Genomic DNA, 27,326 nt, shown 5'->3' with positions numbered 1-27,326 from the left:
TCACGTACATATTTCAGTTTAAGATAACCTCTGAGTCATTAGAAATATGCACAAAAATGTTTAAAAACTCACAGCTTTAAAATGGCATTACTGCATGCATACCAGAGCATGAGACAGGAGGATTTCCTGTAAGTGATACCACCAGATTTTGGTGAGAACAGAAATAACACGGCTGCTGTTAAGCTCATTCTACTGTGATTTACCACTAAGTACTCTGAGAGACAGTGCCCAGAGTGAGCTTTCTCTTCTAGGGAAAAGAAATTCTAAACCTGAACTCTAGATTCTGACCTAAAAAAGAAATTCTGAAGAGATTCTGTTTCCAGAAGTGGCAGTTCCGAGGCGAATTTGAACCAGCCTCACACAAAGGGTGTTTGAGTTCATACTTCTCCAAATCTGAAATTAAAGCAGAGTGATTAGGTGGTTCTTTCACCACCTGTTTTGAGGACAAAAGAAAATTACTCCAAAGAACAAAGAACAACTATTAAAATGAGTCTCAGTCACTAAGTAGCCAGCAACGAGCTATCTCCAACAAAATCTAACTCACAGCCACCCACCCGAAATTGCAGTGCAGGCTTGGGGTGAATCAGCATGCAAACCCAGTACCTGGGGGGAGGGCTGTCCCAAGCCCCAAAAGAAATTCCCCTTAGCACATCACTTTCTGCATGAGCACTACGGCTGGCAAACCCCATGGGAAGCTGGACTGCCTGGCAGGTGACACCCACCTGGGCAGGTATAAATAGCCACCAGCAAGGACAGCCCGCTGCACTTTGATTTCCTGAGTCTCGCTGTGCACAGCTTCGCACCTGGGGCTGACTACTGAACATCTGATCCTTTCGCCATGAGCTGCAGCATCAAGAGAACGTCCAGCACCTCGTACCGGAGCGGAGGAGGAGGTGGCGGTGCCTGCGGGGGCAGCAGCGGCCGCAGCTCCTCCGTGTCCTGCCGGCGCTACGCCTCCTCCGTCATCGGCGGGGGCAGCTACGGCGGCGGCCTCAGCATGGGCGGCATGGGCAGCATGGGCAGCATGGCCGGGGGCTTTGGCGGGGGCTTTGCGGGCAGCTGCGGCCCCGGCGGGGACCTGCTGCTCAGCGGCAATGAGAAGGTCACCATGCAGAACCTCAACGACCGCCTGGCCTCTTACCTGGACAAGGTGCGCATGCTGGAGGAAGAGAACGCTCAGCTTGAGCACCACATCCGGGAGTGGTACAGGAAACAAGCTCCCAGCGTTTCCAAGGACTACAGCTCCTACTACCAGACCATCGAACAACTCCAAAGTCAGGTAAGATCATCCTGGCTCCATCTCCCACATGCTCCTCTCTCCTCTAAGGCCTTCCTCCTTCCTCTTTGCTTCTTCCTCCTCCCTCCATCCCCAGCTCTGGGCTCTACACCTGTGGGATGGCCATGCCGGTGGTACCACAGGCACAAACGTGCTGAGCTGCACCTCCCATCCATCCCCTGGCTGAGCAAACCCTCAGAGCAGCCCACAGGCAGCAGGACACAGCCACAGACACGCTGGCTCACGCCATGAACATCCCACGTTGTGCAGCTGCCTCCAAACCAGCCATGTGTGGTTTGCAGCGCTTCCCTCTGCTCCCAGCCACATCAACTGCATGGAGTGCAAAGCCAAAGCATCTGGATGGAAGGATCTGAGCTCCCTTTGTCCTTTCACACTCCTACAGACACCAGGTGGAAGGACTGAGGTCTTCCATTACATCCAACTATTTTCATATTGAGATGACTTACGGCATTGGGCAAAGCCCACGCTGCCTCCTACACCCAGAGTGCAGAACCCCATGGGGCTTGGCCATTTCCCAAAATAATTGTTCTTCTGTTCTTTCCCCCATCAATATACTCTTTCATCAAAACCTCTGAAAAGCCAAAACCTTGCACACTAGTCCCTGTGGCAATTGAGGAGCTTTCTGTGGCCTCAGCACTACTCTATAAAACAATCAGTAACACTCTACTAAAGCTTTGTGTCTTTTTTCTGCTTTTCGCTTTCCTTCTGCCAAAGTGTTCTTTGGTAGAATCTTCTACCTGTTCTAGATTCTGGAAATCTAGAACACAGAAAGACACCTACTTCCCCTTTTGCAGATTATTTCGGCCACTGTGGACAACAACAGGATGATTCTGGACATTGACAACAGCAAGATGACTGCTGATGACTTCAGAATGAAGTGAGTAGCTCCCCGTGAACCTTGCCTCTTCTGTGTCCCAAATTTTATGAGACTCATGAATGGAGGTGGATGAAGCCCTGTCTAAAGTGGTGTGATCAAGCCTACACATCGAAATTAAATGAGTGTGCAATGCTTTGCTTTCCTTTGGTACAGGTATGAGAATGAGCTGGTCATCCGTCAGACCGTGGAGGCTGACATCAATGGCCTGAGGAACATCCTGGATGGTCTCACCAGCACTCGGTCCTCCCTGGAATGTGAGCTGGAGTCCCTGAGGGATGAGCTGACTGCTCTCAAGAGAAACCATGAGGAGGTACGATCCAATGATAAATAGCACAGCCAAAGACACAACCCATTGATTCTTCATGGCTCCCATCATCACATAACAAGTCCATTTCCCCTTATGCCATGGGATTGTTGTTCCTTTGTCCCTTTGTAGTGCTTTGCCCACAGTCCCCAGCACAACAATTGACCTGTGTGTGCTCTTGTCTCTCTCTCTGCACTCCCTGCAGGAAATGAGGCAGCTCCAGTCCCAAACTGGTGGCGATGTCAGCGTGGAGGTCAATGCTGCCCCTGGACAAGACTTGACAAAGATCCTGAATGACCTGAGAGATGAATATGAGCAGATCATTGCAAGGAACCGCAAGGAAGTGGAGCAGTGGTATGAAGTCAAGGTATGTAGCAATGCCCAGAGTGGAGTCTCCTTTGGTGGCACAGCCCAGACACCCTGGTACCAGGACTGGCTGAAACAGAGAGGCTCCTTGCAGATGTGAGCTCTCATTCAGCAAATCTGCTCCCTTGGGGCTCAGCAAGTGTCTCTGGGCTTTGTCTCTGCAGATCCAAGAAGTCAACCAGCAGGTCACTTCCAGCAGCCAGGACATCCAGACCAGCAGCCACCAGCTGAGCGAGCTGAGGCGCGAGATGCAGAACCTGGAGATCGAACTGCAGGCACAGCTCAGCACGGTACGGGGGCAGCATCTGCAGGCCCTTCCCTCCCTGGCTCGGGCAGGCAGCTGTAGAACTCTGCTCCTCATGTCCTGTGTTTGCCTTTCCAGAAAAGCTCTCTGGAAAACTCCCTGGCAGAAACCGAGTCTCGCTACGGCCGCATGCTCCAACAAATCCAGGCGCAGGTCTGCTCCGTGGAGGAGGAGCTGGGCAGCATCCGCTGTGAGATGGAGGGGCAGAGCCAGGAGTACAAGATGCTCCTGGGCATCAAGATGCGCCTGGAGCAGGAGATCCAGCAGTACCGGTCGCTGCTGCAGGAGGGGCAACAGGATCTTGTGTATGTTGTCTGTTTGCAAATAAGGGCACAAATTTTATCACAAGCTTTTCTCTCTTGGCACTTACAGGAGATAGAGCAGAATATTTTACTTGTCTCTAGCTGAAATCTCAGTTCAGCAACTTTTATTCACGGCATCTGCATTGAAATGTGTCTATCGAAAACCTCATCATCAAATCAAACATCAAGGGAAACACAGAGCAGATTGTTACTGCCAGGTTTAGAGTTAATCAGTTCCTCTTGACCTGTTTGCACAGAGTGATTTCCATGAGAGGAATCACCGTGCCAAACCAGATTGTAATGGAGTTCCTTCTGTCAGCAGACAAACAAGCACAGCTGGACTATGAGAGTACAAGAATTTTACTGCAACAGTCTCTTGCTGTCTCTGCTTTTATAATTTTCTTGGAAAATACAGCTGAATTGAATGAAATGAAAATATATATATAAAAATACATTTGCAAGATCCAGGAAAAGCTGAGCTGTTACATGCACTGCATATGATGTCAGTATGTATTTATTGCTCCCTTCATTAAAACTCCTTTCCTTTTACAGATCATGTCAAGGAGCTCTCCAAGGAGGAGGAGGTATGTCCTCTCACTCTTACTCTTCTAGTTCTCACTGTCATGGTCAATCTAGTGATAAGGCAGCTAAGAAACATCTTTCAAAGAGCATCCAAACTTATGGCTTTCATATTTTGTGTTTCACCCCTTTTCCTGTTAGTACCAACCTTGTGCTATGGTTTCCACATCTGCAATTACAGCAGGGATTAAACCATTCACAGACAAAGCTCTTCATTTCAAAGTGGTTTGGCTCCAATTCCAGAGACAGGCTAAGCTCCTTTCCCATGCTTTTGCTAACAAATGGATATTTAAATAGTGGATGGATCTGAAATGTCAGTGCTGCAAAGAGACTCTTGGTTTCCCTATCAGAGCAATGGTTTCTTCTTTCTTTCCACAGGGCAGTCAAGAGTGTGTTAAGATACCACCAACGTGTTGGACTTCCCTGATCCAGTCAGTGCCGTGGGAGCAGCCAGCCCTCAGCGTGGCGTGACCTACCCCATGCACAGACTGCTCTCCAAATGCTATCCATGAAATCAAAATTAATAATTACTAGGCTTTTCCTAAAACTATTTACCCCTCCCTTTTGATCCTGTCCAGTACTGTGATCCCTGTGCTCACACACAGGTCTCTGCAGTGCACTTGGTTCTCTACTAAACAACAATCCCTCAAATAAAGCTTTATCTTTCTGCAATGCAAAGAAAACTCTGTGTCCGGCAGTCTATTTGGTATATTAATATCCTATTTACACTTAGGTATAACAAGTCAGGTACACAAAGAAATTAAGGTTGTGTGAATTGCATAATATGGCTCCAAAGAAATACGTGAATTCTAAATCATATGATGACTGGATAAAATCCTGGAGATGAATAAACACATCCACATTAAACTCAAGGGTGACACCTATGGGGAATAGAAGGGCGTGAGGGAACCCCTTTTTCACAGAACCCCTTTTTCACAGCCTGTGTAAGCTCTGTGAAGCCTTTTCACTGTGCAGAGCAACATGACCATAACATCTGTGTGGTGTTGGATCAGCCTTGGCTAGAAATGCCCACCATTTCTCCCCATCATGAGCAGGACAGGGACAGCACAGGAGGGGAAAGACAGCAAGGTGTCTTACCCTGGTAAGACACAGGCAAAATAGCCTTGGCTTGGGAAAATAAATAAGTAAGTTGATAAGTAAATAAGTAAGTTGCAAGTAGTTGATTTGCCAATCCAGCAACAGAAATGAAAAATCAGGATTAATTAACCCCAACATTTCATGAAAATTTTGTCAAATCAAAACCACTTTTCCTTAGTCATTGAACAAGAAGTCCTATTCAGACAGCCCCTTCCCAGCTTCTGAGTGAGAGCTCTGTCTAATCTTGATCAATTAAGCAAAGGGTTAGATCAGGAAATGAGTGAGGAGTACGAAAACTCTACTAACCCAACATTCAGTTGTTGGGATTATTCCTCCTGACATGTTGGAAAATCTGAATTTTATCTGGAAGTTCCACATGAAGGAGTGTGTTCCTATATTCCATAGGGTCATTCCCAGATCCACGGTGTGTGGAATTCTGATGGAGAATGGCACGGTACAGGCAAGGTTCAAGCTTTGTTACTAAACCTGCCCCACTTCGTGTTCCACACTCAGCTTATTTGGGCTCAACAGAGGAATAAAATGGGTGAAATATCTCAGTCATTTCAAACAGAAATCTGCATTTCAGTGTTTGATTTGCAGGGCTAAGGAAGCTGCTGAACAGGGTCAGCCACATAGCAGGGGAGTGACTCGACTGCCGCCCTGCCCCAGACCCTGGGTGGGTCTCAGAGGCTCCATTGTTCCCTGAACACCTCCTAAATCACATTTCGTATCCTGTCATGCAGCTTTACACTTACACTTTGGCTTGCAAAGAGTCAGGACAGGTAAAACATCATCATTTTGGATAACAAGGTATTATTTTAAAATACATCAAAATGTTCCATGTTACAATCCAGGCAGAATTCTCAGCACAGCAGGAAAGGGATGAGTCAGAGAAAATATTTCCATGGGAAACAAAGGTTTGTAAAGTCAAAGCAGATCTGCCACTCCTTGGAGTCATAACAGGACTCTTCTGCCCTGTGCAAGTAACAGAGATCCTTCTGCCTTATGATCCCTTTTACTCCTCTCTCTTATCAACCAATGCTGACTATCCCAAAACCCCTCAGCACTAGCCAGCTAGAATGGACTTTGGGATCAAATACCTTCTTTAGGCACAGTTTAACTAGGAAAAATGTCTGTAATCCCAGAAAGGAGCCATTTGGGAACATTCCTGAGTCTCCTGCTTCCCTTCTGCTCTCTTTTAGGTCCGACACGTTTGCAGTGGCAGCATGAGGGAATGCTGTTATTGAGCTTTATCCTGCTCCAGTGGCGTGTCCACAGCTCCATACCAGGGAAAAGATTTATCTGTGGGTGACAAGAGTGTCCTCCATTTGGGTCGGCTCCCTGGCATCCTCTGATGGCAATTAAGGAAACAACAAGTAGGTTTTGTGACACAAACTGCTCGAAACACTCTCAAAATTAAATTAAAGCCTCGGGCCTGGGACACGGTTAGTACAAGGAAAGAACAGATTCATTAACAGGAAAATCGGCGCGTTTTTGTTTTTATTTTTATGTCATGCCTTGGATTCGGTGGCTGTGGTTAACAGCCGGGCCTGCAGGGGGCGCTCTGTGCCTCTCCTGCTTCCCAAAGCCCCAAATCCCACGGCTGGTGACTCAATTCTGGGAATTAATCATCTCCGGGTGGATAATCCAACATTTTCAGGAGGTTTCATTAAGATAAGAGAGTGAAATGGCTGTATGGGCAGAAATTCAAGAAAAGAACCAGAACTGAGTGGACTGGGTTGTCCAAGGGGGATCAGGATTCTGACACAGCTCCAGGATTGAGACCTAAAAAACAGCAATGCTTCCATTTGCAAGGGCAGCTGTCAGGTATGGACAGGCACACAGCCCACTGCTCCTCCTGGTGCCTTTGTGCTCAGTCCTGCCAGGCTCTGGCACCCCTGGCTACAAGGAAATGGAACCACAGAGGTGACAAGGCAGATTTCCCTCTCAGCCCACCACCAACTCGAGGAACGAGAAAAAAAACTCTGCCTCACTGTGCCTGTAACAAACAGCAAGAGGAAAGGAAGCTGCTCCTGTGACATTTCTGACATTCACCAGCCCACCATCACCATGAAAAATAGCAGCAGCTAAGTTAAGTAAATATGAGAATTCATGCAGGAAAATCCTTTCTCTCTGTAATAATTTCTGTTAGGTTTCACATCACATATAACACTTTGGAGTGCTAATCCTAACAAACTCAGAATTTCTTTAAGTGTTTCCACATTGTGGCTGCTGTATCCCTGGAGGTGTTCACGGCCTGGATCAACCTGTTCTAGTGGAAGGTGTCCCTGCCTGGGGCAGAGGGTGGGACTGGATGAGCTCTGAGGTCCCTTCCCACCCAAAGCATTCCATGATCCTATGATAAAGGACAAGTGACAGCAAACACGTAGTCTCAGGCACAGCAGAATTTGTCACTGTCATATTTTCTGAAAAACTCCTCTTTGCCCAAGATTCTTCTCCTGGGAAGCTGAGATGCCTCAGGGAAAAAAGAAAATAATTATCTGATTTGCTTCTCTTGGGTTGGGGTTGGAGATTGTTTATCCAACATGCGAATTGTTTTGACTTAATGACCAATCATGGTCAGGCTGGACTCTGGAAGCAGTCACGAGTTTTCATTATGATTCTTGTTAAGCCTTCTGTCTTTATTCTTTCTCCATTCTTTAGTATAGTTTTAGTAAGGAATTCTATAATATAATATAATATAATATAATATAATATAATATAATATAATATAATATAATATAAACCTTCTAAGAATATGGAGTCAGATTCATCATTTCTTTCCTGCCACGGGGAACCCCAAAAATGCCACTGGAGCTGAACTCTCAGAGCTGTTTTAGCAGTGCCTAAAGAGAGGTTTCTGCACACTGCAATTACTGCTAATGGAGCAGTTGGGAGCCCACGCTCTGCCAAGCCTGGCTCCAGGGAACACCTTTCCCTGCACACACCTGCATTCCCAACCCATGCAGGGCTGGCATCAAAGCCACCACAGCCTCAGCAATCAACATTTTCTGACAGCATTCCCAATCTTAGTTCAGTGCTTTCCCACAGCCTGATGTCAGACTATTGAAAATCACAGCGCTCACACACACACACACACACAAAGATTTTAAATAAATTCCAACAACTCCTTTCTGTCAAAAATGCTGTTAGAAATCATGTCACCAGATTTTTATCAGTTGTTAAAGCTGAATCTATTAGGAAAGCATGAAAAAGCACTCAGAAAGCACTTCAGTCACTTGCTTTGCTGGTGGTGGGCTGCCCAAAACACAAGACAGTTGGCACAAACCTCAGTTTTTAATTAAAGGAAGATTTAAAGCTGATATGGGTATATGGGTAGCAGAGTCTGGTCGAAAACCACAGCTCTTAGTTAAGGTATAACAATCAGGACTGCCCAGGAAGGGACTTTCCTGGTACACACAAACATGAGTAACTCAGTCCTTTATAAAGGAGGCATAAACTGTCAAAAGTACTGAGAAATCCCCTTTGTTCCCTAAAAGCTGTGTGACCAGCCAGGGCAGGCAGAAGCAGGGCTCCAAAGGGGTTTCCATGGGCTGAGAGTTGCCATGTGGACCAAGTGTTGACAGCACCTCCCTGGCAGCAGCTCCACAAACCAGAGGCTGCAGGATTTGCTCTCTTGGATTGTCTCACTGAGCCCAACCAGAGATCTTCAGGCTCTGAGAATTCCTGTCAAGAAAAGCTGAGCATGAAACCAGCAGCAGGATCAGGAAAGTTCAAATACAAGGATCCACCAGGAGGGTACTAAGAGAGCTCCTTGTTTTCTAATTAGACCCAGAACTAATGTTTAAACTAATGTTTAAGGCTTGCACACTCAAATCTCTGCCTTTACTGGAAGCTGTGGCTTACTCCTGTGATCAGAATATATTCTTACAAAATTAACAAGAGAAATAATAATATAGAAGTCTATAAATACAAGTATATGCATGTAAATATATGAGCACAGAGATATAAATAATAGACACACAAATGCTTCACTGATGGGAACAGAATAAAACAGCTCAGCTCTGGGCTATGAGCCCCATCCTACTCTGTGTCCCTCCCAGGTCTAGGATTTCTTTTTGAGCAGGAATTTTCCATGTGGTGTATGGGAAGATCGCTGTGGATAGCCCCAGGGCTCCTCCCTCAGTGCAGCATGCAGAGGCCATGGCAAGAGTCCAACAGCCCCAGCCTGGGACAGCTTCAGTCCCTTGGGCTTTGGCACTGCCTTTGCTGCTGCCTGCACAAACCTGACTTTTGGAACACATCCTCCTGTCAGTTGGATGTTTGACTCTCAAATAATAGTTTCCAGCCCAATCATACCTTGCTGAGATTTACCAGCCAGATAACAGGTTAAAGGAAGGGTGGAAGTACATCCAGTGAGTTGATTTGTACTCCCCAGGGCTTGGTGCCCCAGCTGAGCCTTCCTTCCCACACAATCTTTAATCACACGATAAGAAAATTTGGTTTATTTTCCTGTCTCAGGTACTTTACTCCACTATTTACTTTATCATTAGAGTTCTGGAATGATGGAGGAGTCAGGAGTTTAAAGTTAGTTATGTTTCTAGGGAAACAGGGACAATAATGAAGCATTTCCACACCACAGCCAGTTTCAAGGATTTGTGAAATATTTACACTGCTCCCAGTTAAAGTGCTTGAGCTATTCAGGAGGATCTTCTATTTATTTTCCTCATACCAGTCTGTTTAAATGTTCTATAAATGGCAATCATTGACAAATTAAATTCTGTGCCCCAATCGCAGTGCAGCAGCTTGGGCAGGAATCATTCCAGATCAGCTGAATTCATTGATCCATCATTTCTGTGCTGCCACGAACAAACCAGAGCCTGGACAGAAATGTCTTGTACTGTGTCTTAACTCTCACAATTTCTGTTAACACAGAACCCTTACACAACCTTGTTTCTTACCTCTTTCAGTGCAGAAACTGTGCATTCCCTTCACCACAATCCCTCTGCTTCACAAAAATAATAATTTTGAGCAAATTCTCAGTGTTGCTCTGCTCTCCCCAACCCTCTTCTCCAGCCACTCACAGCTGTGTGTGCATGTGCTGGGACCTGCCTCTTCAGCACAGCAGCATTCTTGTCTCACAATCTATTGGCACATTCACAGAATATATAGTAATGCCAGGTTTTGAGCATTAAAAAAAAAAAAAAAAAAAAAAAAAAAAGATTTATGGGCTGTAAAAGCCAGACAGCTGAGAATTGTATCTTGGGTAAACCATAACTGCAGTTACCTTGGCACCAGCTGCAGATCAGAGCTTGTTGTCACTGGCTCTTCCCACAAGGAAGTTTAAAAGAAAAAACAGAAAATTTTGTGCTTGAATTAAAAAGCTGCAAATACTTCATGCCTCTGATCTTTAAAAGGGGAGAAAAACATCCCAAGCTGTGATCTTAAGAGGGTCTGTGACATGATCAGTGGGGAGAGTGGAAAAAGTTCATGTGAGCAAGAGAAGAAATGGAGACTCAAAATGTGCACATAAAAAAAGCAGCACATTTTCATTGATGGAAGCAAAGGCAGAAATGAAAAATTACCAGAAGGGACAAACAGTTAAAAATTGAAAAGATAAATCCAGAATAATAAATTGGCCTTGCTCATTCATTCATAGATGCATCCATGGAATTGCAGGCACCAACAAAGTTGCTTAAAATGTTCAGTAAGTTCATTAAAGTGTAATTCATTATCTATCCCTGGAAGCAAATTCAGCAGGATGTGAAAAGAGAGAAGGATACAGCAGTGTCCTCAAGGGCAAGTAAAAAAGGATTTACAGGACAATTAATAAAGCTACCCTGAAACAACTGAATGGTTTTATAAAGCAGCAGCGACTGGCAAAGCAGAGAAGATAAAAGGTAAAGCAGAACCAGGTCTTAGCCAGGAGCTTGGGTGTGTCTGGATGACTCTGCTTGAAAAAATGTGTCTCCCTTCCCCTCTGATAAGGTGCAGATAAGGGAAATTCCCGGTGCTGACCATTCCTTATTGGGAAAAAGCTGACCCTACCATAAATTAGGTTTATAGTACTGGCAGAACAAGAGACTTACAGTGAATGCTAACAGCACCTTCTTCAGCTTGCTGTACTGAAGGCTTTTCCAAGCATTTAAATACACATTCTCACCTTAAGGGAGTCCTTACCAAAACAAACACATGCAAACATTAGAGTGAAACAGAAATTGAAAGTCGAAAGATTTAGAAAGAAGTTTTAGCAAAAATGCTGTGTGAGGGACTGATTTAGTACTAGGGGCTTATGCTGTATTTGGTGTTATAAATCAGATTAATCCATTTGACTGTGTGTCCCAATCCTTTCTTCTTACTGACACTTCCAGCTGTACCTCCAAACTGCCACTAAGAATTGCAGTTCATTCTTTGGGAGATTCTTCCCTGTAAGCTCATGCAAACCCAACCTGATCAATATTCTGACAGTGCAATGTATGGGGATTGCTGCTTTTACTTTTTACTTTACTCAAGGTATTGCAGAGGGCATCCAGAAGCCTTCCAGATCCCAATTTTCAGGAGCTGGATCATAAAATATTACGCAGCACCACAGATTAGTTTTTCATTTTGCACAACCCAAAAATACACTGCATTGAGGTCCTGATATGGGAGTCCAGGGAATGCTGAAGGAATACCTGGAGGGACACATGTTCATCTCTCCTTGCACCAGGACACAGATCTCAAAAAGAACACGCTGGTATTTATTCTTTCAGCTTCTTGCTTTTCTGTTCAGTGAAGAAAAGTACACGCATTGGTGCTCTTACGCTCTAATTATATTACATTTAACAAAAAAATAACTGTTCCCCAGTAGTTTTCTCTCAGTCACCTCCTGACACCAATATTTCATCTGTTCCCAGCCCTTGGAGCAGTGACTGGCAGGGCAGGTTTGTCCCACCCAGGGCTGAACAGGACATTCAGGTCTCCAGAAGGAACTGGTGTGTCTCTGGCAGCAGGAGCATCCCTGGGCCTCTGAGGAAAGGCTGCACAGCATTGCAGTGCAGGATGGAGAGCTGTGGGAGGCAAAATCTGCACAGAGAGCAAAGAGCTCTGCTGTGGTGTCCTGGGGCAGAAGTGTGGAACACATCCTCTGTGTATCCAGTGATATATTCCACACCTGAGTCACTGCAGAATCCCTCCTGCTACGGCCTCCTCATTAGCTGGTGATACAGGTGCCTTGGCTGGCCTCCCATTTGCTGTTTGCTCTTTCCCTCCCTGAATTTGCCCCGCAGTTTGACACCTCTGTACACAGGGAGTGCACCTCATTGTGTAGCCTGAAACACCTGGAGCATTTTTCATGGATACAGAAAGGCCTGACTGCTCCCAAGAGCTGCAAGTGCTGCCAGGCCAGAGCTTTCCATCCATTCTCTTTCTTTGTCATTCCCTCCAAATTCTATGGAACTCCTCAGAAGTGTTTTGGAGGAAGGAAGTAACACAATTTTTTGAAAATCCATCTTGGATAATAGAGGACCTGAAAATTTTAGAAATAACATTTTCATAACTCTCAAAGACCAGAAGACTGAGTGATTCTGTTTCTTCTCTTTGCTTCTCTCTTTCAGTAGCAATCAAAGGACTCAGTGTGTAATCAGACACTTGTTTCTGCTCACTCCCCAGTTACTCAGGGATGTCACTGCTTTTCTCTGCTACAGGTACAGCCATGGCTGCTTCAGGAGGATTCTTGAGTCTGTAGAAAACCACTCTCAAAATACAGCACGTTCTCTGTTAGCCCAAACGGAACCAAGAGTAAAGATAGAAAGAGTGAAAACTTCCTCTCTGAAAGAAGACATTTTCTCAAGGGGAACGAGGGAAACAGAGGGGTGGGAACGTGAAGGTCCACACACATTGTTCACCATCTGGGCTCCTTACAAGCTCTGTTATCAGGCTGAATCACTCTGTTAAAACAAGGCTTTGTGTGACTCCCTCTGACCGCGGCTTGGCCGCAGTGGGTGCGCTCCTAACCCCTTTGTTTCCACGTAGGCAAACTCCAACCAGGTTTAGGAACGCTCCCCTCGGCAGGAGACGCCTCCTCCAAATCCCACCTTTCGCTTCAAGCTGCAGAGGTCCGGGGGAGGGGATCCCTCTCCGTGTGGAGGTACTGGGGGAGGAAACAGCCCACTGCACGGCCACTGACCAATAAGGGGAACCGCCGTGTTGGCAGAAGGCTTAGGGCTGATAAATTCCATGGGTCTCAGATAACACATTCTGGAGACAACTCCCATTGTCACCGGCATAAAAGCGGTGCGGTGGGGGAGCTGGGCACTCTCCTGCTTCGGGATCACGAATCGCTGAGGTGCAGCTTAGGTCGGCTCCTTGCTCTTCCTCCCCATGGCCAGTTACAGCTTCAGGCAAACCAGCTCCTCCGTGGTGGGGGGACCCGGAGCCTCCTCCCTCCGCTTCGGGGGCAGCTTCAGGGCCCCCAGCATCCACGGGGGCTCGGGTGGCAGAGGTGTGTCCGTGTCCTCTGCCAGGTTTGTCTCCTCTGGCCTGGGAAGCGGCCTGGGGGGAGGCTATGGCGGAGGCAGCTTCAGCAGCAGCTTTAGCTATGGGGGTGACGGGCTCCTGTCGGGAAATGAAAAGGCCACCATGCAGAGCCTGAACGATCGCCTGGCCTCCTACCTGGAGAAAGTGCGAGCGCTCGAGGAGGCAAACTCTGACCTGGAAACCAAAATCCGGAACTGGTACCAGAAACAAGGACCAAGCCCAGCTCGGGACTACAGTCCTTATTTCAAGACTATTGAGGACCTTCGAGACAAGGTAGGTGTTAATATTTCTCAAAAGTCATCTTAGATTTCCACTTACAAAGGAAGCATGAAAAGCTCAAAAAATCCTTAGGGAACACCTAGAAAGCATTGCAGGTCATGGGAGGGAGAGGGAGATGTAAATGCAAGGAATGGGTGGGGGGGTTAAAGTCAATTCAATATGGAATTATCTACTTTTTTAATGCTAGCCAAGAGGAAGTACAAACCAGTCAGGGGGGGATGCCCAAGTACTGAAGTCTGATAATGTTGGCTTTTAACAAAGCCTATGTTTATACACACGCTGGTCATGGACACACATATGACCAGTTAATGTATATATGACCATATATAAACTGATTTATAATGAGAGCCAAGCTGTGACAGACAGCTACCTGCCTGTCTTTGCAACCTCTCACCTGCCATAGAGCTTGAAAACCCTCAGAGGCCCAGACACACTGCTTTAACAATGAAAATAAAAACGGGTTTAGAGTAATTTCTTTTTCACATTTCCCATACTCAACCTTGGAATTAAGTGAACTGAAAGATCTGGCATAGGAAAAAAGGAAACAGCAGTCATGAAGTAATCAATCCCATATATAAATGCAGGATTTGCCCCAAGAGCCCATGGGTACCTGATAACAGATTGCTGAGGTGATACACACCCTGCATAACACAGGGAGTAGCTGATTAACTATGTAAATAAAAGAAAGAAAACTTGAGGTTTAGTTTTCTGAGTTCAGCCTGGAGTTCATGACTGCTCCCACGCAGGTTGCTTCTCCTTGCTTCAACCCATCCACATTCACTCCTGATTTAAAATCTGATGGCAATGGGATTTCCTCCTGTTAGTATTCTCTTCCCTCCTTTGTTTTGCTCCCATTAGTTAGGGGTGGGAAACCATACAGCTGGTCTGTGGATGACTTTTTGAGTTTTAGGAGTGGCAGGCATAGAAGACATGCTTTCCAGGTAAAACTGAACAGAGATTCCTTTAAATAAAATTTCCTTCAGAGGCTTTCATAATGCATTAAAATAATAAATAAACACCATCCTGGTATTCTAGGAAATAAAAATGTGATCAAAGATCTCAAAGTCCTTTCCCTCTCAGCCAGAATGTAGTTTTGTCTCACTGTGGAACTTCTACCTAAAGTGGCTTTCGCTTCATACACTGGACACAAAGATGTGTCCAAAACAGAATCCTGGCAGAAGTATGTGATAAATCTGTATGATGTGTTTGCTGTAGATCATGGATCCTTCCCTACACTTCTATTTGTTGTAGCTACAGGTGAAATAGACTCTTCACTCTTATCTGCACAGCAGGGAAGCTGATAACAGTTGTTTCAGCCTCAGCAATGAGCTCTCATTGTTTGCAGATCCTTGATGCCACCATTGATAATGCCAGGATTGTGCTGCAGATTGACAATGCCAGGCTGGCTGCTGATGACTTCAAAACCAAGTGAGTAATTTCTGAGAGGGAAAAGAACTCATGAGTAGGCAAAAATCCTTGAGCCAAAGGGCAGTGAAACAGGAATGGAATGCCCCTAGAACCCCTGTGTGAATATTGGTTTGATCCTGTGCATGCAGTTCAACCCTTCACGTTCTTGCTAAGAACACCAGTGAAAATTTTGCATTATGTGAAGAATATGGGATATGTGGAGAAAGGTTTAATGCTTTCTGGCATTTGCTACACCATAAATCCTACAAACCCAGATGCATTCATGATGTGTTTCTTGTGGCCTGGGTGAACCTGAATGGGTTTGTTTTGCTTTTTTAAGGTTTGAGACTGAGCAAGGCCTGCGCATGGGCGTGGAGGCCGACATCAACGGCCTGCGCCGGGTCCTGGATGAGCTCACCCTGTCCAGAGCCGACCTGGAGCTGCAGATTGAGGGATTAAAGGAGGAACTGGCCTATCTAAAGAAAAACCATGAGGAGGTAAACCCCAAGAAACATGTTTGAAAGTGGCACTAGAAGAGTGGAGTCCCTCAGGATTGCCTTGGGCTCTCCAACAGTGAGGGAAAGATTCCTGTGTAGACTGGGATCTCTCCTGCCAGTATCCCAGGGAGTCAGTCAACCTTAGCCCTTGAAGAAAGGACAGAAGGTTCATAACGTTTTCAGTTTACAGTTGTGTCCCCTTTTGTCTCCTCTGCCTTTCCCCACAGGAGCTGAGTGCCCTGAGAGGACAAGTAGCTGGTCAAGTCAGCGTTGAGCTGGACTCTGCTCCAGGCATTGACCTGTCCAAGATCCTGGCAGATATGAGGGACCAGTATGAACAGATGGCTGAGAAGAACAGGAAGGATGCTGAGGCCTGGTTCCACAGCAAGGTAAAACCCCTCCATATTGCACAAACACCAACCACAAAAATCCATGAAAGAAACAACTATTAAAACACACAGAAAAATGCTGTGACAGCTTTATGCCCCACACATTTCTCATGTAGTGTTTTCCCTGTCTCAGACTGAAGAGCTGAACCGTGAGGTCGCCGTTAACACCGAACAGCTGCAGAGCAGCAAGTCCGAGGTCACTGACCTGAGGCGCACCCTGCAAGGGCTGGAGATCGAGCTGCAGTCCCAGCTCAGCATGGTACGTGAGAATTGGCACTGCCTGGCTGCCCCCCACTGAAAAGGGCCCATATTTCCCTCCCCACACCAAGTCCTGCACTGGCAGCAACCTCTCCTGCCTGTGCTTTGCCCTGACAGAAAGCGGCGCTGGAGGGCACCTTGGCCGACACAGAAGCGCGTTACGGGGCACAGCTGGCACAGATCCAGGGGCTGGTTGGCAGCATCGAGGCACAGCTGGCTGAGCTCAGAGCTGACATGGAGCGCCAGAACACCGAGTACAAGATCCTCATGGATATCAAGACACGGCTGGAGCAAGAGATCTCTACGTACCGACAGCTGCTGGAAGGCCAGGAGTCCCAGTAAGAACCTTTTGCTCAGCCTGACCATGCCATGGTGCTCATTTGCCACAGCACCTTGGTAAACACAGTACTCCTAGAGTTATACAATTTGTAACAAACTAATTTTTCGGGAGCTAGAAATGTTGCAGTTTTCATTTACATGAAGTGAGACCTCAAAGAGTTTCTAAACAGGAAGGGGAACTGACAAGCAGCACAGTAGATTAACTGCAACTAACAGTTGAAGTGATCAGCTGCATCACAGTCAGAAAAAGTGCCATTAATAATGTTTTACAGAATATAAAAATTAATATCAAATCCTCATAAACTCCCTGTTACCAGGTGGAGAACTCTTACCCAACAGGAATCAGTGTGGGAGGAAATACTGGGAAGAGAAGTGAAGGCAGTCACTGAGTGACTCCCACATGGCAGCACAGCTCAATCTCATCTCATACAGCCTCAAGGAGGAAAAAAATGAGGCAGGGGTTGAAAGGTTTTGGTTTGCTCTGTTACTTCTTTTCCATAGTGTTTTTTTCCAATGCAGTTTAAAAATGTATTTCCTAACACAACTCCCTGTCCTTTGCTGAGAAAGAGTGCAGGGATATGGACGTCTCTTCCCTGACTGCACACAGTGTATCTGATTGATAGACAATTTGCTTTCATCAATCCTCATCTCATTTTGCATTTGTTGTATTAACTCTTCTTCCAATTGTTCTCTTTGTTCCATAGGATGTTTGGCTCCCTTTCGGGAACTGCCGGTAAGAATTCCTTCTCTTTCAGGAGAAGTTTTATTTTCTAAAACCACATAACTGGTGGTTGTGTCTGTTCTAGAGACTGGGGTCTGCATAATTTGTCACAGAGAAAAAAAAAAGATGTCTCTGGTTAGAATGGAACAAATTTCATTTAAATTAAATGAATTAAAATATGTCAGATATCATAAAAACATCTCAGACTCTGCTGAAGTAAAGCCCAAAACACTTAATCATTTCCCCAGATGAAAGGGGAATTGAAGCTTGGCCTGCTTGGGGGAATTGCAGGAACATGCCAGTAAAACCTGCCTTGAGCTGTTAGAGGTCAGCAGTGTCATAAAAGGGATGAGTCAAATCCAGGTGATGGAGAGGAAAAGTTCTGAGAGAAGGGAATGAGAGATGAGGACCCAGCCAAGCTCAGTGCCCACCACAGAGTGGTCTGTGTGAGCTGGGCTTAAATAATTGCTGTTCTTTCTCTCCATGTTACTGCAGACAAAAGAGACAAGCACTGAAGGTCCTTCAAAGGTCATCTGCAAACTGAGAGAAAGCAGACAACACATGTGGATTGAGATGGAGAAATCACTCTGAACAGCTGGAAATGACTCTTGAAGCACAGAAGGATCTTGGCCACACAAAGTTTAGGCAGATTCATTCACTTAGCGGTGATTAAGATGCAAATTGGGTCAGCTTTGCAATTATTTCTAGGTTTTGCATGTGTCAAATTGCTGCATCTACTCAAATAAAGATGATATTCTTGCAATCTTTTCTTCTTTGGAGTTATTGTGATATTTCACTGGAGTTTGGCTTTACTCAGGCAGGAATCAGCCAGCCAGCCTCCCTGAGAGAGCTCACAGTGTGGGGAGCTTGGGCTCCATCCTGGTTCTGCTGGCTCCTCTTGCTGGCAGGAGCTTGGAATACAGAGGCAGTGGCATCCCCAGCCCCTCAGAGGGGACACAAGAGTGACTTGGGTGTCTCACTGTGATGCTGTGCACTCTGCAGAGCTGGGGCACTGGGATGGGAAGTGGTTCTGGAGAGCGGCAGGAGCTGGGAGATGTTCATAGAGTAAAATACAAAGTAAAATACTGGTTCATAGATAATTCCTGCAGGGGCACACAGGGGTGAGCTGCAGCTGGGAGAATTCTTCATTTCCATTCTCTGTTCACACAGGGCTTACAAAGCACCAGCACCAATTTCAGCCCACTTACCTCCCATGCCATTGCAAGGATATTATCCCAGCTGAAATTCCAACTGGAATCACTTTTAGTTCCAACCCTCTGGTTTTATTTGCTACCAAACTGACATCCAAGGAAACTTCAGGGATTGTGCTAAAGGCAAACCATGGCTCCAGCCCAACCAGCCCCTTCCCAGCTCCTGCTGTTACCAGAAGCACAGTTTGCTCCACAGCTGGGGGAGACTGAAAAGAGAGATATGCCCAGACTGAAAGTATCCCAACACTGCTCTCCCCTAGAGTGGATCAGTTTGCAGTCTGTGATTCAGGGAGACATCATAAAATCTTTCAGCACTTCTCTCCTTGATCCTGGGGAATGTCCATGATCCCTTGTTCACAGCAGATTAATGGAGTGTGTGCTCAGAGCACCCAAGCTCTGGATCTCTCTCTCAAGGTGGGGCAATCCTCTTCAATCCAAAGGTGCTGGGGCTTGGGTTTGGTTGAGCAGTGACTCAGGTGACCTGTCAACATCATCTGTCACTACTAACACCGACAATCCCAGCTCAGCCTCTGGAATGAAGCATGGTGGCATTAAGCAGTGGCTTCACTTTGACATGGGAAAACAGTGACAGGAGAGAAGAACAGACAAAAAGACACAGAGAAAGGGACAAGATGGGGAGAGCAGGGGGAAAGATGGGCAGAATCAAAGGGAGGCACATGGGGTGCAGGGGATCCTTCAGGAGCTCACCCATTTCTGTGGGGTTCACTTCTGGAAGAGCCAGGAAAAGAAGAACTTGTGCATTCCGTACAAGCAGTTGCTGAGTGCAGACACATTAACACATGCTTTGTACCAAACTTATTCCCTGCAACACCGAGACCTGGAAACCTCCCTGCATGAAAGAACAAACAGCTCCAGGTTTGTTTTTTAATCTTAACAAATCCCATTCCCTGAGAACAATTTCTTGTGACAAAACCAGTCAGGGTGGGAGCTCACTGTTGCAGATTTCTGGTATTGTCCAGCTTGTATTGCAAATGTGCAAGTCTGACAAGAAATTCTCATGCTCCAAGAATGCAAGCTATAAAAATCCTGAATTCTTGTTTCTACAGCTTAGTTCTAATTTTATTTTATAATTTTATTAATTTTTCCTCTATCTCTAAGAGAGTGAAGGATTTCTGGTAAATTGTTAGATATAAATCACTCAGGCACTATAATTTCAGCGTCTGGTTGAGGGGAAAAAAAGTGTTTTCTAAAGGCATGTCATGTCTCCTCTGAGTGATGGTTTTATCACTCACAGAGGGATCACTGAGATGACAAACAAGCTGCTGCTTGACTGGAACTTGCTGTCCTGAGAGGAGGGGCTGGAGTGTGTCAGCCCCGTTAATCCCACAGCAGAGGTAACAAAAGAGTTTGTGCAGCACAGACATGTCAGGGAATGTCTTCCAGGAAATCCCTCTGGAAGATGACAAACCAAGGAGTTCAGGGACCACAGGTACAATTCTGAGACTGTGCAAAAGGATGAGTCCATCTGTCACTGGATAAGGAATCTCTGAGCAAAGGTAGTGAGACCAGAATAAAGGCATAAGCTTGAAAGACCCTTTCTTTTTTTGATATTTTTTTTTTTATTTCAGCAAGTGATTGGCTTCTATTTCCCTGTACAGCCTGTAAGGAAAAAATGTGTAGAAATTGTTGCCTAAATTATGTTATGGGGCATGATCTGCACTGGCAGCATGATTTATTTTGTTTCCCAATGGTAAATATTCAACAGAAAGGAACAACTTTTATCTGCTATCTGGTTTTTGTAAGCGTTCATGTGATACTGATCCAGGTGATGCCTGGGGCATGTTAGAAAGCAGCAAAGTGTGTTTCACCATTGACCTTCCAAAGGACTTATCACACCTGAGTGAAAGAAGACTCAATGAAAACTCCCCAAAGTTTCCTACTAAATTTTGTGGGGTTTTGTTGCTTGGGCTTTTTAAATGGAATATGATTTACTTATTGTGGGCTCTCTCGGTTGAACAGCCCCTGGCAGTGCACACACTTCAGGGCATTGATTACAGGAGTCTTTAAGACATTTTTTTGTCTTCAGGAGGGCTTGTGTAAACTTGTTTCATGAGCCACCAACCCTTGGAGACACAGGGATCTGGCAAGGTACACAGACCATTAATCTACCCAGCAGCAAAACTGAAGGGCTGTGGCAAAGGGCCAGGTTCAGTTTGGAACATGTTTCCAGAGCAGTGAACACCCACCCGTGTGCTCTGCTCAGCCTGGAGCGAGTGGCCGTGCCCAGAGCCAGCCCGTGGGGACACATCACAGCTGGACTCTGCCATTTCTTCCCCCCCAAGTGCTCATCTCTGAGTGAAAATGCTGTGCATTCCCTGTGCCTGCATTAACATCTCAGCTGCAAATGTCAGAAACCCCCTTGGTTTGTTCCAACAACTCCTGTGAACCTTGGCTTATCCAAAATCCCCATCCTGAGTTCTAAGCTCAGTTTCTGTACTGCCAGAGACTGTGCTAAAAACAATGCTTTCCTTATGATGTTTTTAGCAAACGTATCAGCTTTCTTCTTTAAGCTTTATTTGAGGTCTCTGTGCTGTGCAGAGATTGGGGTGCTCTGCAGACTCCACACTGCCCACAGCCTGTCCCCAGCAGGGCACAGGGGCAGCTCCTGCTCCCTCACACACTGCCCAAATCTGCCTTCCCTGCAGGCAAGCAGGGCTGCAGGACTGAATTCCTGAATTTCACTGGCAATTAGCTCAGTAATGTATTTCTGTTTCAGACTCCTGCTTTAAATGAAGGGTTAAGGTGCCTCTTCTGAGAGTTTCTCAAGTCCTATTTTCAAATGCTACTCCATTTCCTCATGCATGTTGGCATTAAACACATGCATTGCTATCAGAACTGTGTTATCTTAAACCCTTTCTCTTTACATTTTCCAAAGTAACACAATCTTAGTCCTCCCACATTTACTCTTTTAACTGAGTTGTTTCAATCTGTGTTACCTTTCTGGTTTATTTCAAGGTGATTGATAAATTTACTGTTTCCACTCTCCCTTGCACACTAATGGATGATGATTGTTCTTCACACAGAGCCATGAATAGATGCTTTTTGTAACAAAAATTCATACTCCAAAATCCAAATATTAGTTCCAAGAAAAAATCAAGAATAAGAACATTTCTAATTCCATTCCAAAATTTTAAAGGGAAAAAATGCAGATAAAAAAGAAGGAAAAATGGTGAGAAGAAGAGATGACTCTACATTTTTCAACAAAAGGAGAATTTTACTTAAGCCTCATTTTTAGAAAAAGTTGATTTTCTGAAGGTAGCCATGGTGAGCATTGGAAATAGGCAAGTGGGTGGGGCAGAACTCACTTTGTTTTTCCATTCTTAAATGTCAGAGAAGTAAACTCCAAGTTTCAGAACCATAGCCTGAAGAAAAAACATCTGATTCATGCCTTTTGTTTAATTAAAAAAAGAAACCCCAAGCCCAAGCCCCTGCGATGTGCTGCCAGCACTGCTTGTCAGGAATGTCATCACAATTGGCCTCACCTCTAGGGAGGAGGAATTTTGGAGGGAGGGCTGCAGTGGGGTTTGTCTCCCAACACCCCATCATGAGGATATAAAAGAGGCACCAGGGCAGCGAAGGCACAAGCTGTCTTCTCTTGCAAGGCTGCATAACTGACCTTTGCTCCTTCTCTCGCTTCAGCCATGGCCACTTCCTACATGAGCTCTTCCTCCACCTACGGGGGTGGCTTTGGGGGTGCCGGGGGCAGCAGCTGCCGCCTGTCCTCGGTGCGCGGTGGGGGCGCCTGCCGGGCCCCGAGCATCCACGGCGGCTCCGGCGGCCGCGGCGTCTCCATCTCCTCGGCCAGGTACGTCTCCTCTTCAGGAGGAGGCTACGGCTTCGGGGGGGGCTATGGAGGAGGCTTTGGAGGGGGAGCAGCCTGTGGCTTTGGAGGGGGCTCCGGCTTTGGAGGGGGTGCTGGCTTTGGAGGCGGCGCTGGCTTTGGTGGAGGATTTGACCTCGGTGGTGGCTTTGGTGGCGGCGATGGCCTCCTCTCTGGCAATGAGAAGATAACCATGCAGAACCTGAATGACCGGCTGGCTTCGTACCTGGACAAAGTACGAGCCCTGGAAGAGGCCAATTCTGATTTAGAAGTGAAAATCCGAGACTGGTACCAGAAACAAGCTCCCACCAGCCCCGCCCGTGACTACAGCAATTATTACAAGATAATTGAAGATCTCCGAGACAAGGTATGACATTCATATGTAGATGAGTTATCAGAAGGTAAGAGAATTATGGAACTGCCTGTTCCATGTCTTTAAAATAATTACAAAAGAAGTAGTGAATTCCTTATCCCAAATACATTGAGGTCGTGAGCATTCTAGCAGAATAGAGTAGCCTCTTCTCAATTTAAACACCAAATATCTTATCCTGACAATGTGATGTTTGTTGAAATTAAAATGATTGCAGTAAAAGTTAGCAAAAGATGTTTAGAATGATCAATGCATTTTTTCAGGAATCAAATAGTAAAGAATGTGACAGGTAGGCCTCAAAGGCTGGAAAGGTAATTCACCTGGCTACAGATAAGATCAGGTGTTGTACAAACACATTTCCCTGTTAAGGTTCTGATCTGTGCTGCACAGAGTATCACAGCCCTCTGGTTTGCTCATGGAATGTGGACCAGATATTCTACCATTATTCACAGGAACTTTTCTCCATGTTTCTTAATTGCAGATCCTTGCTGCTACTATTGACAATTCCCGGGTCATTCTGGAGATTGACAATGCCAGGCTGGCTGCTGATGACTTCAGACTGAAGTAAGTTCACCTGGAGCTCATTTGTCTTCACTCTACTTTTCTTCACTCTCCCAAAGCAGTTTTTTCTTTAGTAACTTCAGACACAAAACATCCTGGCAAGCAGAATCCATTGATGAAGGACCAATTCAGAGTACAAGCCTGACAGAACACAGCATTCAATCACTGAGTTGTTTGCATGATCAGTTATAGCCCCTGTCTTCATTTTTTTGTGATACTCAAATATTTTCAGTAGCCTGAATCATAGAGGAAAGAAGGCAGGAATAGGTGGGATTTTCACTTAGAAAGAACTGAGTGGCAGGAAGAGATTGCTGTGGGGCTTCAGCATTTCTCTGCTGGAGTCTGAAATTTAGAGTAAGGTGGGGTTTTTCCACCTCCCAGGCTCAGCAGTACATCAGATGATAAAGGTCCATGTGCAGCTGCCTTCCCTGCAGCAATGCACCTGCAGGTTTCTATTTTCTCTCCTGTATCCCAGGCAGCCCTGCCCCACCTGTGCTTTCCTACGCAAATCTGAGAGGATACTGCAAAACTCCTGTCCTATGTGACAATGTTTCTATTGATACTGCTAATCAGTATTAGGTTCTGCAAGGTGAAATGTCATGTGCTCCCCAGGAACAAAATCATACTGCATTGTCTGTGCTTCCTTATGCCACAGCTGGATATTGGGAAAGAACAGCTTTATTGCTTTTACACCTCTAAATCTGTATGTTTTCATCTGCAGTCCACTGTTCCTCCCATATGTGATCATTTTATAGCTCTGCTGAATACAAACTCGGACATGTTCCAGTGCTTGTTTCTTTTCTGAACTGCAGGTATGAGAACGAGCTGTACCTGCGCCAGAGCGTGGAGTCCGACATCAACGGCCTGCGCCGGGTCCTGGACGAGCTGACCCTGTCCAGAGCTGACCTGGAGATGCAGATTGAGACACTGAAAGAGGAGCTGGCTTATCTGAAGAAGAACCATGAAGAGGTGAGAGTCCTGGAAGTGCAGGGAGATCACTCCCTTTTGGAATTTATCTCTTGTAAATGAAACATACATGTAAGTTACATGTAAGTACGTGTGTCCTGTGTAAGTACACAGAGACAGAGAAGCTGTTGCAATGAGAAAGTAAATGTGATAAATGTTTTATGTGTGTTCCATCTGTGATACTTGATAGCACAGGCACTGTGTACCACAGCAGGGATTGCTGGGGGCAGGAGCAGTGTGAGGGGAGAGAGCCTGATCTTTTTGTGTCCTCTGTCTGCTGCCCATGCAGGAAATGAAGGAGTACTCGAACCAGCTGAGTGGAACAGTCAATGTGGAAATGGATGCAGCTCCTGGCATTGACCTGACCAGAGTTCTTGCTGAGATGAGGGAGCAGTATGAAGCTCTGGCTGAGAAGAACCGTAAGGATGCTGAGGCCTGGTTCTTCACTCAGGTACAGTCACACCAATAAACAGCACGGCAGTGCTCTGCCTCAGCAGTACCGCACTGGCAGGTCCCTACCTCCCTTTCTCATAATGATTGATTTTTTATACATTTGTATGTGATTTTACATTATTTTTCCTTTCAGACTGAGGAGCTGAACCGTGAAGTTGCCACCCACACCCAGCAGATACAGACCAGCAAGTCAGAGATCACGGAACTGCGCCGCAACCTGCAGAGCCTGGAGATCGAGCTCCAGTCGCAGCTCAGCATGGTACGGAGCTGTCCTGACACCACGAGGCGCTGCCTCACACTGTCCCCTTCCTCCCTCTCCTCAACTCGACAAACTTCCTCGTAACCTGTTCTGCCATTGCTGCACTTTAGAAAGCCGGGCTGGAGGCCAACCTGCGGGACACGGAAGGCCGGTACTGCGCGCAGCTGGCTCAGATCCAGGCGCTCATCACCAGCGTGGAGGAGCAGCTGAGCGAGCTGCGCTGCGACATGGAGCGCCAGAACCAGGAGTACAAAATGCTCATGGACATCAAGAGTCGCCTGGAGCAGGAGATCGCCACGTACCGCCATCTGCTGGAGGGCCAGGACGCACAGTATGTCGCTCTGTCCCGGTCCTGATGAGCAGATAAGGGTAACAACACACCGGAGCTGGGGCTGCCAGGCTGACCCTGGAGTGCTCGGTCACGCTCCCTGCACACGCAGCCTTTGGAGCACTGGCAAAGTCCCTGGTACTGCCACCACTCACATCGCTGGTGTGGAGGATTTGAAAATCAAAATGCCACCATTTTGATCATGATGAATTACAAAAGGCACCAGGCCCCCTATATATGTCTCACTTAATCCTCTGGTTGCACTGGTATTAGAGCCTTCAGGCTGAGACAACCTATAAAAACCTGCTGCCAGTATTTCTTTAGCTCCTGGTTGTCTCAATTTGTGCACAGAGGTGAAAATAAATACTCATCCTCACACACCAGTATCCCTAGCAAGAAAAGAGCCTGCAACAGACTCCAGCTTATTTCAGTAAAATCTGCATTTTCATGCCCACTTCTCATATCTGATCTATACATGGAATTATTTCTGATGTCTGAGGAGGAATCAGCTCCTTACATAGTTACTAGAAGAGGCATTTTGAGGAGAGGAGCAGTATAAGAAGACACTTAGGACAAGGAACTGGTCTGACCACTGTTCCCATTCCCTTTCAAGTACTTAGGGGTGGATTTCAAAGCTGGAAGCACCTTAACACCACCTCTAGTAGCAACGCACCTCAGAACCAGCCATTGAGAGCAGCTCTGTGAAACCCTGCCCATCCACACAAATTCCTAAATGGTTCAATGGTTTCAGGGGACAAGTCAGGAATGGTCATTAATCAAATATTTCTTTTCCACAGGTTGTCAGGACTGAACCCCAAGGATGGTAAGAAACATTTTTATTTAATGAGGGGCTGAAATGAACCGGCAAAATAGGATTAAATAAACCTTTTAGCCTTGGATTTCTTACTACCACAGATTCCATTTTCCCTAAAATGAGCATGTTCTGTATCATGTAGAGACAAAAATATAACACTTTAATTTATGTGCATTTTTGAAACCAGTAGATTTCCAAAATGATTGCATGAACTGCTCATGGGATTCTAAAATACCCAGATCTCCCAAAGATTCATTCCTCTGCTGATTCACGTAACATTCAAGATGCATCCAAACCCATATCTGATGTGCACTCCTAAGGTTTTCTGGATGAGGATCAGGAGGGAAAGTAAATAAGATGTAAAGGCAGTTCTGCCTTTGATATGTGAAAGATCTTGTGAGGAAACAAACACAGCCTCATGGTTCAGCTCCCCAGGGTGTTGGCAGTGCCTTAGTGGTTTTTTTGTTCCCTATTTAATTTTTTTATTCCCCCTACAACAGCATTTGGGAGCAGTTCAGGACGTCGCTCTGGCACAGATGATGATGGAAAACCCGTTTCTACCCGTGACAGGAGATACCCGTAAAGAAATCCCAAATCTCCACCTGGACCCAGTGCAGCCTCACACTGGCTAATGCTGAGATAAAGAACCTTTCACTTCCCCAAAGCACAAGAATGTACCCAAGAATGTCTTTCCTTAGATTTGCTCTGCCTTTGTACACGAGCATTGGCTCGCTGGATCAGAGATGCCAAGCCTGTTTTCTGCTGGTGCCCTATTGTGTCCTAACAATAAAGTTTCTGTTCTGCTTCTGCAAATGAATCCAGTGTAATGGTGTTTTTTGAAGCCATTGTGCCACACACAGCTCACAGGCTGTCCCAGCATGGGCTGCTGGAAGCCAACCAGGGGATACTCGGGGAATAACAACAGCAATAACAATAATAACCTTAAAAATAATAATAAAGATGGTGATGAATGGACAGATAAAGTGCCATTAGATTCTGCTAGCCATCTGGAGCTGGTATCAGTTAGA

At 46.0% G+C, this 27,326-nt stretch overlaps 3 protein-coding genes across 3 annotated transcripts; all 3 read left to right on the top strand.

Moving 5' to 3' along the window:
* Window positions 1-622: 622 nt before the first annotated feature.
* LOC128940025 (keratin, type I cytoskeletal 15-like) lies at window positions 623-6,357 on the top strand. Its single transcript, XM_054281351.1, is given in 9 exon segments — window positions 623-1,279; window positions 2,092-2,174; window positions 2,328-2,484; window positions 2,684-2,845; window positions 3,009-3,134; window positions 3,227-3,430; window positions 3,433-3,453; window positions 4,969-4,973; window positions 6,330-6,357. Coding segments are annotated over 9 exon segments (1,227 nt in total). The 5' UTR covers window positions 623-838.
* A 7,012-nt stretch (window positions 6,358-13,369) lies between these two features.
* On the top strand, window positions 13,370-18,220 carry LOC128940166 (keratin, type I cytoskeletal 19). The gene is made up of 8 exons (XM_054281473.1): window positions 13,370-13,878; window positions 15,230-15,312; window positions 15,632-15,788; window positions 16,016-16,177; window positions 16,311-16,436; window positions 16,553-16,773; window positions 17,479-17,507; window positions 17,991-18,220. Exons 1-8 carry the CDS (start codon window positions 13,450-13,452, stop codon window positions 18,008-18,010), a joined length of 1,227 nt encoding a protein of 408 aa, XP_054137448.1. The 5' UTR covers window positions 13,370-13,449; the 3' UTR covers window positions 18,011-18,220.
* Window positions 18,221-22,302: 4,082 nt separating this feature from the next.
* On the top strand, window positions 22,303-27,096 carry LOC128940007 (keratin, type I cytoskeletal 15-like). Its single transcript, XM_054281326.1, has 8 exons — window positions 22,303-22,914; window positions 23,399-23,481; window positions 24,291-24,447; window positions 24,734-24,895; window positions 25,031-25,156; window positions 25,267-25,487; window positions 26,282-26,307; window positions 26,799-27,096. Exons 1-8 carry the CDS (start codon window positions 22,369-22,371, stop codon window positions 26,879-26,881), a joined length of 1,404 nt encoding a protein of 467 aa, XP_054137301.1. The 5' UTR covers window positions 22,303-22,368; the 3' UTR covers window positions 26,882-27,096.
* The last annotated feature ends 230 nt before the right edge of the window (window positions 27,097-27,326 follow it).

This window comes from Melozone crissalis, unplaced genomic scaffold, assembly GCF_028551555.1.
Source record: "Melozone crissalis strain CALT ecotype California unplaced genomic scaffold, PUWL_Pcris_2 ptg000032l_1, whole genome shotgun sequence".
NCBI lineage: Eukaryota > Metazoa > Chordata > Aves > Passeriformes > Passerellidae > Melozone > Melozone crissalis.
Note: the sequence above shows the minus strand (reverse complement) of the source record. Positions and strands in the feature narration are given on the sequence as shown.

Bases quoted from the DNA above. Each gene is read 5' to 3' on its own strand.
- LOC128940166 (XM_054281473.1), top strand. From the start codon at position 13,450: ATGGCCAGTTACAGCTTCAGGCAAACCAGCTCCTCCGTGGTGGGGGGA. The intron at 15,313-15,631 runs GTGAGTAATTTC...TGCTTTTTTAAG, and splicing joins GCTGATGACTTCAAAACCAA to GTTTGAGACTGAGCAAGGCC. The intron at 16,178-16,310 runs GTAAAACCCCTC...TCCCTGTCTCAG, and splicing joins AGGCCTGGTTCCACAGCAAG to ACTGAAGAGCTGAACCGTGA.
- LOC128940007 (XM_054281326.1), top strand. From the start codon at position 22,369: ATGGCCACTTCCTACATGAGCTCTTCCTCCACCTACGGGGGTGGCTTT. The intron at 24,448-24,733 runs GTGAGAGTCCTG...CTGCCCATGCAG, and splicing joins TGAAGAAGAACCATGAAGAG to GAAATGAAGGAGTACTCGAA. The intron at 24,896-25,030 runs GTACAGTCACAC...TTTTCCTTTCAG, and splicing joins AGGCCTGGTTCTTCACTCAG to ACTGAGGAGCTGAACCGTGA.